Here is a 14617-nt window from a genome sequence, read left to right as displayed (position 1 = left end):
ACAAGCTCAGATATATGATAATGTCTGATACAAACTTCTAATAAAACATGCAAAGTTTTTTTTTTTTTTAGGTTTAATACATGTTTAATCTAGAGCAGACAAAAAAATGTTGAAGCAAATCGGTGTTAGGCACTCAGGGTGTTATGTCTGGACACAGGACCATTTGCTCTGTGAGTTCAGTTATTGTAGATGTTTTTTTGTTTTTTTTTACTCATTTTTATTTCAAGAGTTTGTTTAAGAGCTCTTAGAGTCACAGCCCAAGTACACTCTCGCTAGTGAGCTCTGCTAGAACACAGATTGCACAAGCACTGCTGGTGCATGCTGCACATTTCGTAATGCCAACAGGGAAAGTGTTGGTGTGGTTTTGTAATGCCACTCTGATGCACTTTAACACATTACAGATGTACACAACTTGTATGTACTTTAACTGCACAATACTACTTATAACTAACTGTGTTTAACATCCTGAACTCTTAGTTACTTATGTTACCTCATCCTTCATATAAAAAATAGATGTTGTAACACAGTGTATGTACTTGGCAACAGCTGAATCTTGAGGGGGAGGTAATATAAGTAAGTAGCATGAGTTTTGTGCACAGTTTGTTATTCTATGTTTAATATTTTATGTTGTTACTTTCACAAAGACTTCCTTGTACAGCTGTTATCGGCTAATCCAGATTCAGTTTCTGATGTGCAAACCCTCAGAAAACTCCCTCACATCAGCTTTCAGTAACACACTGCAATAAACAAACTCTTTATATTAAAACTGTCACACAGCTGCTTGGACTTCAGAATGTTGGAATCCATTCTAATTGAGCTTCCACTTTGGTCTGTATCCGTATAATATAGTGTTAATTCAGTCTATTTTTTTTAATATTTCATGAATTTCTTATGAAAATATTTGAATTGACAGAAAGCGAATCGGATCATTGTGAGGTCAGAGATATTCACCCTCTGTTTTAGGCCGTTACTCTTTTCCACTCACGCTTCTCCTCTCGCTCCTCAGCACTTCTTCACGTCTTTCGGAGCGAGGGATCGCAGCTACATGATGATCTTCAGACTGTGGCAGAACGCTCTGATGGACAAGGTGAGCCTCCCTTACTGTTACTGACTGTATGACAGATTTTATTGTCAGTGCTGTTTATTGTTTGGCTCCAGTTTTGCTTTGTACGCAAGAAAAGAGCCCAAATTTAACACCAGATACAACAGGTAGGCTTGGTTTAATGCGCTGAACTTTTACCTGTTGTTGTGTCACTAACATGCACCGATACTGATGCTGAATCAGTGCCAATACTGGCACTTAAATTCAGTATTGAATGGGTAATCAAGAATATTGATTCCATGAAGCAGTTTCTGATGTGTGCATGTGCACCAGTAGATGGAGCTTAGCTGAAACAGCTGTGTGCTGGTGCTGTGGGATTATTTCATGTTTGAGATGAACAGCAGTAAAAATGCACCATGTAAAATCTGTAACGACAGTATTTGGAGGGAAGGCAGGATTAGTGATTCAGCATGCATGGAATTCTTCCCACAGTATTAACCACAGATAAGCCAGTTAATGTACATACAGTGCCAAACATGCTAAAGTTAGCTCCTTTAGCTTAAGTGAACATTAGAGAGATAAACGGAAGGAACAGCTTGTCTCTTGGGGTTGTAATAGCCTTTAGTAAAGGGTTAGCATGTGTACCTATCACTGCTGTTGTAACAAAACCTCATATCTACAAAATGATCATTTTGCAGTAGTGAGAAGAAACATGAATAACTTTGAATGGAATTTAATGGAGCTAGATTTTTTTCAAGTAATATTGGAGGTTTTCATCCATTCATCATGAGATTTTCTGTTGTATAGGGCAGCTGGCATTTTCAAATTTTGTAAAACGAAGAAAAAAAAACTAATAGCATAAAAGGACAAAAATATGATTATTTGATATATATATAAATATATATATATATATATATATACATCGATCAGGCATAACATTCTGACCACCTCCTTGTTTCTACGCTCGTTGTCCATTTTATCAGCTCCACTTACTATATAGGTGCACTTTGTAGTTCTACAGTTACAGACTGTAGTCCATCTGTTTCTCTGATACTTTGTTAGCCCCCTTTTACCCTGTTCTTCAGTGGTCAGGACCCCCATGGACCCTCACAGAGCAGGTACTATTTGGGTGGTGGGTCATTCTCAGCACTGCAGTAACACTGACGTGGTGGTGGTGTGTTAGTGTGTGTTGTGCTGGTGCGAGTGGATCAGACACAGCAGTAAGAACAGGGTAAAAGGGGGCTAACAAAGTATCAGAGAAACAGATGGACTACAGTCTGTAACTGTAGAACTACAAAGTGCACCTATATAGTAAGTGGAGCTGATAAAATGGACAATGAGGTGGTCATGTTATGTCTGATCGGTGTGTGTGTGTGTGTGTATATATATATGTATATATATATATATATATATTTATTTATTTTTATTTTTTCATATGTCAATGTGTTTTTGTTTGTTTGTTTTTTTTTAAGTGTTTCCAAAGCTCTCTTTGAGGAACCCCACTATTATTCATAGTTATTATCCCACACCTGGTTTGGCAAATCAGTGTTGCTTTACATTAAAGTCAAGGCTGAATGAATCTGGTAACATCTGGAGCCGTTCTGATAACTAAAACAAACTTGCTTAGGGACCTAAGACTTATGCACAGTACTGTATGTACATATACTTGTTTATGAATCTTGTTTATATAAAAACGAAGTTTTAACACAGTGTATGTATTTGGCGTCTGCTGATACTTTAGGGTGAGGTATCAGTATCGGTGCATCTCTTTAATAATTAGCCGTTAACTAAGCAAGAGTTTATTAGAGTAGAGACACTTTTAAGGCTTCCTTTCCCATTTTTACTCGATTGAAACAGCACAAATCTGTTGTTTTTTTTTGTTTGTTTCTAATTTTAATTATCTTTCCAAATCTGATTCGCTTTCATATGCGCTCCAAGATCAGAAACATGTGCTGTGTGTGGTCATGTGGACATAATGAATTATTTATTTTTACATCACACTTGACTGCCATGCTCGTATCACTGTATTCATCATCCAGCGTGGGCAGCAGGTCAGCAGCGGCTTTAGCTGTGTAATTCTGTAATGTCAGAGAGCTAATGTGGTGTTTGTGTCCTTTAGACTCTGTCTCCTAAGGAGCTGTGGCACATCGTGCATCAGTGTTACGGCACCGAGCTGGGTCTGACCAGTGAGGACGATGACTATGTCTCCCCTACAGCGGAGCATATGAACGGCCTGCTGTGAGTACACGCTGACACACAGTCTGTTCAGTGCTTAATGTGGCTCGTTCTGTGCTGATGGGTGTTTTAGTTCAGTGAGCCAGTATAATTTTTCCTCTACTTTATTTTTCTTCCTGAGGTTCACTGATAATGTGGGGTTTTATGTACCAAAAACAGCCATAATTCATTTTTACTTAACTGCTGTAGCTGAATGGGAGGGGCTAAACTGCTGTAGCTGAATGGGAGGGGCTAAACTGCTGTAGCTGAATGGGAGGGGCTAAACTGCTGTAGGCTGAATGGGAGGGTCTAAACTGCTGTAGGCTGAATGGGAGGGGCTAAACTGCTGTAGCTGAATGGGAGGGGCTAAACTGCTGTAGCTGAATGGGTGGGGCTAAACTGCTGTAGCTGAATGGGTGGGGCTAAACTGCTGTAGGCTGAATGGGAGGGGCTAAACTGCTGTAGGCTGAATGGGAGGGGCTAAACTGCTGTAGCTGAATGGGTGGGGCTAAACTGCTGTAGCTGAATGGGAGGGGCTAAACTGCTGTCGCTGAATGGGGGGGCTAAACTGCTGTAGCTGAATGGGTGGGGCTAAACTGCTGTAGCTGAATGAGAGGGGCTAAACTGCTGTAGCTGAATGGGAGGGGCTAAACTGCTGTAGCTGAATGGGAGGGGCTAAACTGCTGTAGCTGAATGGTGGGGCTAAACTGCTGGAGGCTGAATGGGTGGAGTTAAACAGCTGTAGGCTGAATGGGAGGGGCTAAACTGCTGTAGCTGAATGGGTGTGGCTAAACTGCTGTAGGCTGAATGGGTGGGGCTAAACTGCTGTAGCTGAATAGGTGGGGCTAAACTGCTGTAGCTGAATGGTGGGGCTAAACTGCTGTAGCTGAATAGGTTGGGCTAAACTGCTGTAGACTGAATGGGTGGAGTTAAACAGCTGTAGGCTGAATGGGAGGGGCTAAACTGCTGTAGACTGAATGAGAGGGGCTAAACTGCTGTAGCTGAATAGGTGGGGCTAAACTGCTGTAGCTGAATGGTGGGGCTAAACTGCTGTAGCTGAATAGGTTGGGCTAAACTGCTGTAGACTGAATGGGTGGAGTTAAACAGCTGTAGGCTGAATGGGTGTGGCTAAACTGCTGTAGCTGAATGGGTGTGGCTAAACTGCTGTAGGCTGAATGGGTGTGGCTAAACTGCTGTAGCTGAATAGGTGGGGCTAAACTGCTGTAGCTGAATGGGTGGGGCTAAACTGCTGTAGACTGAATGGTGGGGCTAAACTGCTGTAGACTGAATAGGTGGGGCTAAACTGCTGTAGCTGAATGGGTGGGGCTAAACTGCTGTAGACTGAATGGTGGGGCTAAACTGCTGTAGACTGAATAGGTGGGGCTAAACTGCTGTAGCTGAATGGGTGGGGCTAAACTGCTGTAGACTGAATAGGTGGGGCTAAACTGCTGTAGCTGAATGGTGGGGCTAAACTGCTGTAGACTGAATGGTGGGGCTAAACTGCTGTAGCTGAATAGGTTGGGCTAAACTGCTGTAGACTGAATGGTGGGGCTAAACTGCTGTAGCTGAATAGGTTGGGCTAAACTGCTGTAGACTGAATAGGTGGGGCTAAACTGCTGTAGCTGAATGGGTGGGGCTAAACTGCTGTAGACTGAATAGGTGGGGCTAAACTGCTGTAGACTGAATAGGTGGGGCTAAACTGCTGTAGCTGAATGGTGGGGCTAAACTGCTGTAGACTGAATGGTGGGGCTAAACTGCTGTAGACTGAATGGTGGAGCTAAACTGCTGTAGCTGAATGGTGGGGCTAAACTGCTGTAGACTGAATGGTGGGGCTAAACTGCTGTAGGCTGAATGGTGGAGTTAAACAGCTGTAGGCTGAATGGGAGGGGCTAAACTGCTGTAGGCTGAATGGGTGGGGCTAAACTGCTGTAGCTGAATAGGTGGGGCTAAACTGCTGTAGCTGAATGGGTGGGGCTAAACTGCTGTAGGCTGAATGGGTGGGGCTAAACTGCTGTAGGCTGAATGGGTGGGGCTAAACTGCTGTAGCTGAATGGGTGGGGCTAAACTGCTGTAGGCTGAATGGTGGGGCTAAACTGCTGTAGGCTGAATGGGTGGAGTTAAACAGCTGTAGGCTGAATGGGCGGGGCTAAACTGCAACATTTTATTTGTTCCTCTCTCAGGCCGGGTGATGATGCGGTATGTGTTAATGATCTGCTGGATCAGGCTGCTGTAGCTCCTCCTGGTTCTTCTCCTCCGTCCTCCTCGTCCTCCTCCTGCCCTCCTGTGGAGGTTCCGGCCGTCAGAGCGAGTGCAGAGCCTGAGCCGAGTCCGCCCAGCTCCACACACACCTCCAACATACAACCCACACACTCCACGCACAGCATTGCTGCTGCCGCCGCCGCAACCCCGACCTTCACTTCCACCACCACAGTGAGTTACACCTCTCACAGGAGGGAAGCGGTGGAGTTAGAGAGGGAACTAAAGGGAGGATTCTGATTTCATCCAAAAGTGCACTGTTTCACTACAAACTAAAATAGAATAAAAGGAAAACGAAATCTATAATAAACATTGTGTTTGTTTTCAAAATATCAGATTCTATGCATTAGCTATTTAAAACAGCACAGTTCATATCACAATACCTACATTTAGAGTCAGTTATTCATTCAGCCTAATGAGAAACTGTAGAACAGACTCAGTTTATATCACAATACCTACATTTAGAGTCAGTTATTCATTCAGCCTAATGAGAAACTGTAGAACAGACTCAGTTTATATCACAATACCTACATTTAGAGTCAGTTATTCATTCAGCCTAATGAGAAACTGTAGAACAGACTCAGTTTATATCACAATACCTACATTTAGAGTCGGTTATTCATTCAGCCTAATGAGAAACTGTAGAACAGACTCAGTTTATATCACAATACCTACATTTAGAGTCGGTTATTCATTCAGCCTAATGAGAAACTGTAGAACAGACTCAGTTTATATCACAATACCTACATTTAGAGTCAGTTATTCATTCAGCCTAATGAGAAACTGTAGAACAGACTCAGTGTATATCACAATACCTACATTTAGAGTCGGTTATTCATTCAGCCTAATGAGAAACTGTAGAACAGACTCAGTTTCTATCACAATACCTACATATTTTGAAATTGAAAATGTAATCAAGTGTAGTGACAGCAGTAAATGGAACACATAAGCATAATGTCCTTACAACGTCTGTTTACAGAGCAATAAGAGTGTGTTTTCTCTCCTGCTGTAGAGCGTAGAGGAAGGCGGACAGGAGAGCCAGTCAGAACCCGCCAGTCAGGCGGCGGCAATGTCCACTTCACATGGCCTGGGTAACGTGTCATCACTCGACATAACCAACGACGAGGAGCTGCCCACCGACCCTAGCAACTCCTCCGATACGCAGGAAGAGAGTGAGTCTGCATTTCAAAATAGACCAGAATGACTAGAAAACAGATAATTAAAGAAAGATGTGGACACTTTAGATGCCGTCTCTAGAAAACTGTAGTCTGGATTCGTATAACCTGCAAATTACAATGTGGAGATTTTACTAAAACTATTTTAATTCCACCTTAAATGATGCAGCAGTTATATTCAGACATCCCACATATATAGTATGGAAATTTTGAGAAAGAAGCTGGTGAATAAGCCAGCCTCATCACACGCGTCCCAAACCACACACTTCTGTACTTCACATACTGCACTAATGAGTGCACTTCTAACAGCACTGCACTGTTTTTACACACTGTTTAGTGAGCTAGTATGCAGTCTAGGGACGCAGCAGTAGTAACTCATCGGAAAGTCTCAGCCGTTCAGTTTTCACCTTTCTTTTTTTTTATTATAGCAACACATCAGATAAGATCAGTGCAGTACAATCAAATATATTTGTTCATGCTTTAAAAATGAGTTTTAAACTGAATTTTCCACAAAAAACATGTTTTACTTTGCTGGACCAGTTATGGCTTTGTTATCTCATAACAAACCACGACTGCTCTGCCAAATTAAGTTGCCTACCAGCCTAGCCTACCTAAACTGTTAATAGAAAAGAAACTGCACAAAACAGCCTGTTTGAAATGATTATTTCTGTGATGTCACAAATTTGGTTATTTACGTATGTTTTACATTTGCTTGCACCATTTTGAATGAGGCACAATACAGGGCAGCCAATCAGAATAGAGCAGAGCTCATTTACATATATCACTCTTAAAGGGACACTAAGAAAAACAGGCTGTTCACTTGTAAGGGATGAAGATAGGATGGAAAATGTTCATGCAAACTGCCTGTAAAAATGAATTATGGATGTTTTAAGTGGGAAGAATGTAGAATTTGGACCCTTTAATACTTTTTAATTTTTAACCATTTAATTATTGAGGAATTTTGAAAAACCTGTGAACGTCTCTTTTTCAGTAAGAGTAACTCTTTCACCCTGTCTTGTTCACAGGTGAGGTGGAGTCTTTCTGTTCGGATCTGAGGGGCCGTCTGCACATTAACACGGTTCTGCGAATCGGAGTGGATAAACTGCACGATCTGCTGTTCTCTGACACGCACTTCCTCCAGCACCTCTTCACCCAGCGCCACTTCACCGGTCAGCACAGCACTACTGCCTCATCGTCCTCTTGCCATTGGTTACCCATCTTTCCAAAAACTCGAGAAGAAGTGCAAAAAAGTAGCAGCTCAAAGAAGTACCTAAATACAGAGAAACCTACTGGGCCGCAGTGGAACCTCTTAGAACATCCTGAGTCTATCAGCACAGGAGATACGAGGCTGAAATCAGTTTCTCATTAAAAATTTCTGTTTCTCTTTGAATGGTGCAGCTGTTACCTCAGGCACCAGAATGTAACATCTGCTCTATTTAAGGTGGAACAGAAAGTTCAAATGAGAAGCTGTGAATAAGAATCAGCAGAGGAACTGAAGCCTGTACAGCTCTGTTCTTCTCTTTTTGGATTATTTTGGTCTTAAACGCGATATTACAGCTCCAGAGTGAGATGAGTGACGCAACGGAATGAGACGAAACCCAGAAAAGAGAATTAGGACATACATATTTATGATTACAGTGAAACTCAGGAAAAAGTAGATACCTTTTCTCACCGATACACTCGAGTAGGAGTGAAAGTATGAGCATTTGAAAATGCTCAGGAAAGTACGAATCCACCCAAATTTTATGGAAGGAACTGCATAAGCTTAACTAATTCAAATCCACCTCTGATCAGAGAGTGTGTGAAGTACAGGTGGGCGTGGCTATTCAGATACACAGATGTTTGAACTTATCTTAGTGTCTCTCTTCTTCAGATCTCTCAGTGCAGGATTGGCAGCAGGACGTTAGCAGTGGGAACAGCACCAGAGTGCTCAGTTACACCATCGCCATCAACAACCCCCTGGGCCCTAAAACTGCCCCCGTGGTCGAGACTCAGGTGGGTCAGGCTGTTTCTGTTGCTGTGCCTTTAAGACTAATATATGTAAATGATCTCTGTTTCGATTGGCTGCCCTAATTCACAAAAGCAGTCCGAATAGCATCACTGTGGAACAGCAACTCTCTGCCCAGTAACACCGAGGAGCCGGGTGAATTAAGTAGATTAATTCACCTCTTATCAGTCTTATCAGTACATGTTCTAAATGTTCTGAATATTCTGAATACGTTTTTTTTATATATTGTAATGAACTACATTACTGAATCCATTTGGTACAGTGTGTTCAGTACTTTTTCAGAGTATTTTGCCCAACCCCTGTATCTGAGGATGCTCATGGTTGTGACATCACAACCATAATGATTTTCAAACACTCCATTTTTTCGTAACCACTTATGGCCTGTATGAACCAAGAGGGGGATAATATTACATCTAAGATCTACAGACCCTTTTTTAATAATTTCATTTGAGATTGTTTCACTGGAAATTGGGAGAGATGATTTTGCTGTATGTTAATGGTTTTGAGTTAATGTGTTTATGTTGTGTGTGTATGTGTGTGTATGTGTGTGTGTGTGTGTGTGTGTGCGCGTGTGTGCGCGTGTGTGCGCGTGTGTGCGCGTGTGTGCGTGTGTGTGCGTGTGTAGACTCTGTATAAGAGCAGCTCTCGAGGGGAGTGTTACGTGGTGGACTCTGAGGTGATCACCTCAGGCATCCCGTATCAGGACTACTTCTACACCACACACAGATACTGCCTTACAGCTGTCAGCAAAACCAAGAGCAGGCTCAGGTAATACATAATACACTCCAATAATAAGAAGTCATCATATATATATATATATATATATATATATATACACACACAACCGATATATGTAACTTTACAGGAGGAAGAACAAACTTCATAATGGAAGTCAGTGTAAAGTAATTTGGACCATTTCTATTGGTCTGGTCTGTTTATTAAGAGATGTTAGCGCCGTATAAAGGGTAGCTGGGATATTGAAGTCACACAAAAAAGTAAAACTAACAAAAATGGAGGTACTGGGTTTTTGTGACGATCTGTAAATATCTGTAGTATATCAATACGTTTTCAAACGAGATATAGGATGAGACAGTACCGTTTATTCTGATACAGATGGTCATGTACTTTATGAAAAGTGCCAAGTGGTGCGATAAACCACTGCGGTGGCCGACCACATCGCTAAGGTGAATCAAGAAAGCTTTAAAAAGCTGCTAAAAACCGTTGACCCAGCATACCAGTTGCCCTCTCACAAGTACTTTGCAGGAGAAGCACTACCAGAAAGGGACACTGAGGTCACCAAAGTGACTCATTTCGTGCTGACAGCAGATATGTGGTCAAGCGGGACACACAAGTCATATATGAGTTTGACAGCACATTTCAATGAAAGCAGATTAAGACAGGCCTGTTTTTTTTTGTTGTTGTTTTTTTTTTTTTTTTTTTAAACAGGCTTGATGTAATTATTCATTTAAGTGTTGATTTGTTGTGCAGCTGTATATTTCCATCATTTAGCCCACTTCTTAGAAAATACTGAGATATGTATTATGTGTCGCCATTCAGCCAAGATATGATTTTTGGTCCATATTGCGCAGCCCGTGTGTGTGTGTGAAAATGACTATATATTCATATTCGTATTGTTGGAATAAAACCCCCTTTTTTCATTTTTTCATTTTTTATTTTTTAACATAATTTGAAAATACCAGCTGCCCTTTACACTCTATTAACATTTCACGATGAACGGATCAGTAGAAACGGTTCAAAATGACTCAGAATAAAATCTTGTTAAATGAACTTATATTGAGAGATTAGAATGTTTTTGCTTCTCCTGTAAAGTTACTTTTTTGGAGATCGGAGGTTTTGTTCTGACAGTGACGTCTGTAATATTAATATCTAATAATAATGTAAATGTGTATAAATAATATAAATGTTTTTGCTCTTTTGGCGCTTCAGTAAAAGCACTTTACAAAGTCAGGAGCGTTTTGTTGCTTCTGATATTCAAAAGCTTAAACACACCAAACCATCTGCTGTCTCTGCACACGATGGTGATGATGATGAAGTTGGAAGTTGCTCTATAAGGGTGTGTCTGTCTGTGTGTGTGTGTGTGTGTGTGTCTGTGTGTGTGTGTGTGTGTGCGCGCAGGGTTTCGTCTGATATCTGCTACAGGAAGCAGCCGTGGAGTCTGGTGAAAGCTCTGATAGAGAAGAACACCTGGAGCGGCATAGAGGAGCACTACAGACACATGGGTACACATACGTTACATAACCTGTTTACTGACACATTCAGTCCAACTGAAGTGGATAAAATAAAGAAGGAAATTAATATAGCTGTAAAAATACATTAATATAATGTTTTATTATAATAATGAGACAGAATTGTACAGTGCAGAAGTCAGAGACCACTGGTTCATCATCACCACTCATCATGTATTTAATTTTGAAAAAAAAAAATCTTTGACTTTTACACAGTATTATATAATAAAAGTATGCACTAATTTTGCAAAATACATTACTTACATCATTTTTGTTAAAGCCTAATGCAAAAATGCAAAAAAATAAATTGTATACACTAATATATATATACATATATATTACATTACTCTGTATTGATTTGCACTAATGTGAATTGCTCCACCAGACACATTTGTGTATGTGGTGTATTTTTAATAAAATAATATTTGTACCAAAATCATGGTAAAGTTTGAGATTTTATGATGCAGCAAATCATAATTAAATCTAATTAACACGCAGATTTACATCCTTCACTATCAGTGCTGCTGTTACAGTGTCATAGTGTCTCTGAACTGTGCAGGTTTTAAAGTGTGTGTGTGTGTGTGTGTGTGTGTGTGTAGAGGTGGAGGTGTGTAAGTTGGAGACACTCCTGCAGTCTGAAGTGTCTGTGGTGGGAGTCGGTGAAGCCCCCGGCGCAGACGGGGCGAAAGCAGCCGCCGGCCTGCGCAGACGCAAACGCGCCTGCTCCAGACGCGCCGCCGAGAGGGAGGGGCCAGGGGGCACCGGAGAGCGGGCCGAGAGAGGGGTCACGGAGGAGAGAGAGCGCAGAGACGCCGGTGAGTTTAAACACTGAGGACACGGTTCATCCTGTTCACTGCCCTCTGGTGGTGAAAAGGCAGAGATGCAGTGGGCTTTAATAATTCTACATTTTGTTAGTATTTTGTTTTTCACAAACACAACTTTACAATCGTTATAAAAGAGAGAAAATGTCCACTATGAGGCAACAGTAGAAAAAATGAAAACAAGTAGAAAAGTCTTCAGAGGATGTTTAAAGGAAGAAATTACACTATAGGAGTTCCAAGATTTAGGCCTGTATGCTGTGTGGACTAAGTGATATTTTCATATTTTCTCTACTTAGTAGATACTATATATTTTATTTCATATATGTGTGTTACTATATACCACTGAGATCCTGTGTCTATTAAAGTTGGGCCTTTAGTTTTTGCCATAAATGTGAAAAATGTGAAGAGAAGGACAAAAACACTGTGATAATGCTTATTTATGGGATTTCTAGTAGTTGGAACGCATTGACATTTTTGGCCAGATTTTATTTTATATATATATATATATATAAAATATATATGTATGTACATTTACATATATATTTATATATAATATATTATACAGATATTATCATATATCTAGTTGTATATATATACAGTAAATGGCTACCGCCACTGTTTAACATTTCTAACAACTAACCAGAACCTGCTTGGACTATGACTCACAGTCAGTGACATATCTAGAACTTCCAGAAGGACTTGAGGGACATTTTAAATCAGAGCATGATTGATCGATTCTTCTGTCACTGCCTAATAATGTTGGTTATTAATCTAACATGTAAGACCTTCAGTCCAGCTCCTGAAGTCCTAACCAATGGGAGAGCTCGCTTGACTGTATCTACCTAGATACCACAGAAAAAACGATCCTTATAGGATAATTCTTCTTTTGGCATTTCAGCCTTTAAACCATTTTGTTTCCAACCAAAACAGAAAAATTGTGCTAATTCTGGTAAATAAAAATGAACAGACGTGTTTTTAATTCACGGTGCTGTTTGTGTTTTTCAGGTGGGCAGTACCTGAAGGTTGGAGAGAGGTGGCGCGGAGCAGCCGGCAACAACAACATCTCCACCATCCTGCTCATCATCAGCTTCATGTGAGTTACATCACTCTCCGTACACATGCTCACATTAAAGGGCGCACGTCGTGTGTTTATCTTGGGTTTTATGTTTTAGTCCCTGAGGTCCTTGCATGACGTCTGTGTGGGTTTGTTTATCAAAAACAGTCGTAATTCATGTTTATGTGACCGTTTTCCAGCCTCTCTTCATTCCTCCTGTTTAAACAGGCTGTTTTTGTTGCTGTGCCTGTAAGACTGACATGTAAATGAGTTAGTCTTTCTGTATTGTGCCTCATTCAGGAAGCACTCAGAGCTAAAACACCTTATAACCTCAGCATGAGTGGGCGGGGCTAAACTTCTTTAGGCTGAATGGGTGAATATATGTAAATGTGTTGGGTTTTGTGACCTCACAAGTATAGTGAATTCGAAACGGGCTGTTTGTATAGCTTCGTTTACATGTATGGACTGAGTGATTGATACGATTTTTTAAAAGTGGACCATGATTACATTGATTTTTCCATGATTTGAGCCCGTTAATTTACAAAACTGAATCATAGTAATATTACAAAACTGCAATTTTATTTTATTTTATTTTATTTGTTTATTTACTTTCCATGGTGCACAGATTCGGGTTTAGCATTCGCCGGTTTTACTGTTTTAATTGTTGTAGGGCCCTCGTGTATTCTCTTTTCTTTTGTCTGTCTTTTATTACTTTCCTGGTTACATTCTTTCTTTCTTTCTTTCTTTCTTTCTTTTGTTCTTTCGTCATTTTTTTCCTTTTCTTCTTGCCTTCTTTCTTCCTTGCTTGCTAATTGCTGCCTGGTACCTCCCTCTCTCTCCCTCTCTCTACTGCTTCCCTCGTTCCATGCTGTGTGTAGGATCTGTATCAGGTACAGTAACTCTTTATAGTAGCTCTCTTAAAGCCCTGTTATTGTTTGTCCCAGTGAAGTTGTATTCAGGAACAGGTGTCGTCCTCTTATGTAGATCACTGGTTGTAGTCAGTACAGTGTGCTTAAAGGGGCTGGAAACACAATCGTTAATATTAAAACTCAATGCTGGATTTGATTAAACTAAATCCTAAACATGATGGTGGTGTAGCTGTGGCAGTATAAACAACCTAAGAACAGCAGCGAGTCTTTTATTTCTCTTTTTAAGCTTTTATTTTCTGGCAGTAGTTGGACTTGGAGTCATTGTGAGTTATAGGCTTACGAAGGTACGGTTATGTTCAACCAGGTCTGATTCCAGAGTGTTAGTAACTAACACTGAAAGATCCATCATCCAAACACTGTTAGCATTTGCTAAGCTATAGCGCTGTGGCTGGGTGACTATGATAGATGACAGCATAAACATTCAAACATCCAATGACAGTAGAGAAAGAGCTGTTTCTCATTTATCAGTGTCATGTTTTACAGTCATTTTATCACAATTAAAGGGTGGTTCAGATGTCTTTACAGTGGTGGTGATAGGAACCAGGGGTCACCATGACTACAACACAAATATAGACATTTTATTTACTATCCAGAACCACCAGTGAACCTACACGAGTCTTCTGAGTCTATATGAATGTTGATGATGGAAAATAGTGGAAAATCTGAAATAATAAGTTTCTCTTTGGGGACTATTTTGCCTCACAGCGCCCTGCATGTATCCCTCCACCATGAATGGAGTTTAAGTTCTCTAAACGATCATAAAACAGTGTCTCAGTCATCAGGCAGTGAATTCATAACCATTTCATGTAGGAACTTTCTGTGAGGGAGCTTTTAGAGGTGGACGTCTGGTTCCTATCACCACCACTGTGAAC

The 14617-nt window shown here is 40.7% G+C and overlaps 1 protein-coding gene across 8 annotated transcripts in view; it reads left to right on the top strand.

The window, feature by feature from the left end:
* Window positions 1-14617, top strand: part of gramd1a (GRAM domain containing 1A) — a 66895-nt gene that overhangs the window by 47552 nt on the left and 4726 nt on the right. For all 8 annotated transcript variants that reach the window (XM_036558144.1, XM_036558143.1, XM_036558145.1 and 5 more), the window contains 10 exons: window positions 1007-1087; window positions 3162-3280; window positions 5437-5686; window positions 6525-6684; window positions 7713-7856; window positions 8561-8682; window positions 9321-9463; window positions 10832-10935; window positions 11541-11756; window positions 12768-12855. In XM_036558144.1, the coding sequence (XP_036414037.1) occupies window positions 1007-1087; window positions 3162-3280; window positions 5437-5686; window positions 6525-6684; window positions 7713-7856; window positions 8561-8682; window positions 9321-9463; window positions 10832-10935; window positions 11541-11756; window positions 12768-12855 (1427 nt within the window). The remainder of the gene's footprint in view (window positions 1-1006; window positions 1088-3161; window positions 3281-5436; window positions 5687-6524; window positions 6685-7712; window positions 7857-8560; window positions 8683-9320; window positions 9464-10831; window positions 10936-11540; window positions 11757-12767; window positions 12856-14617) is intronic.

This window comes from Colossoma macropomum, unplaced genomic scaffold (genome assembly GCF_904425465.1).
Source record: "Colossoma macropomum unplaced genomic scaffold, Colossoma_macropomum, whole genome shotgun sequence".
NCBI classification, from domain to species: Eukaryota; Metazoa; Chordata; class Actinopteri; order Characiformes; family Serrasalmidae; genus Colossoma; species Colossoma macropomum.
Note: the sequence above shows the minus strand (reverse complement) of the source record. Positions and strands in the feature narration are given on the sequence as shown.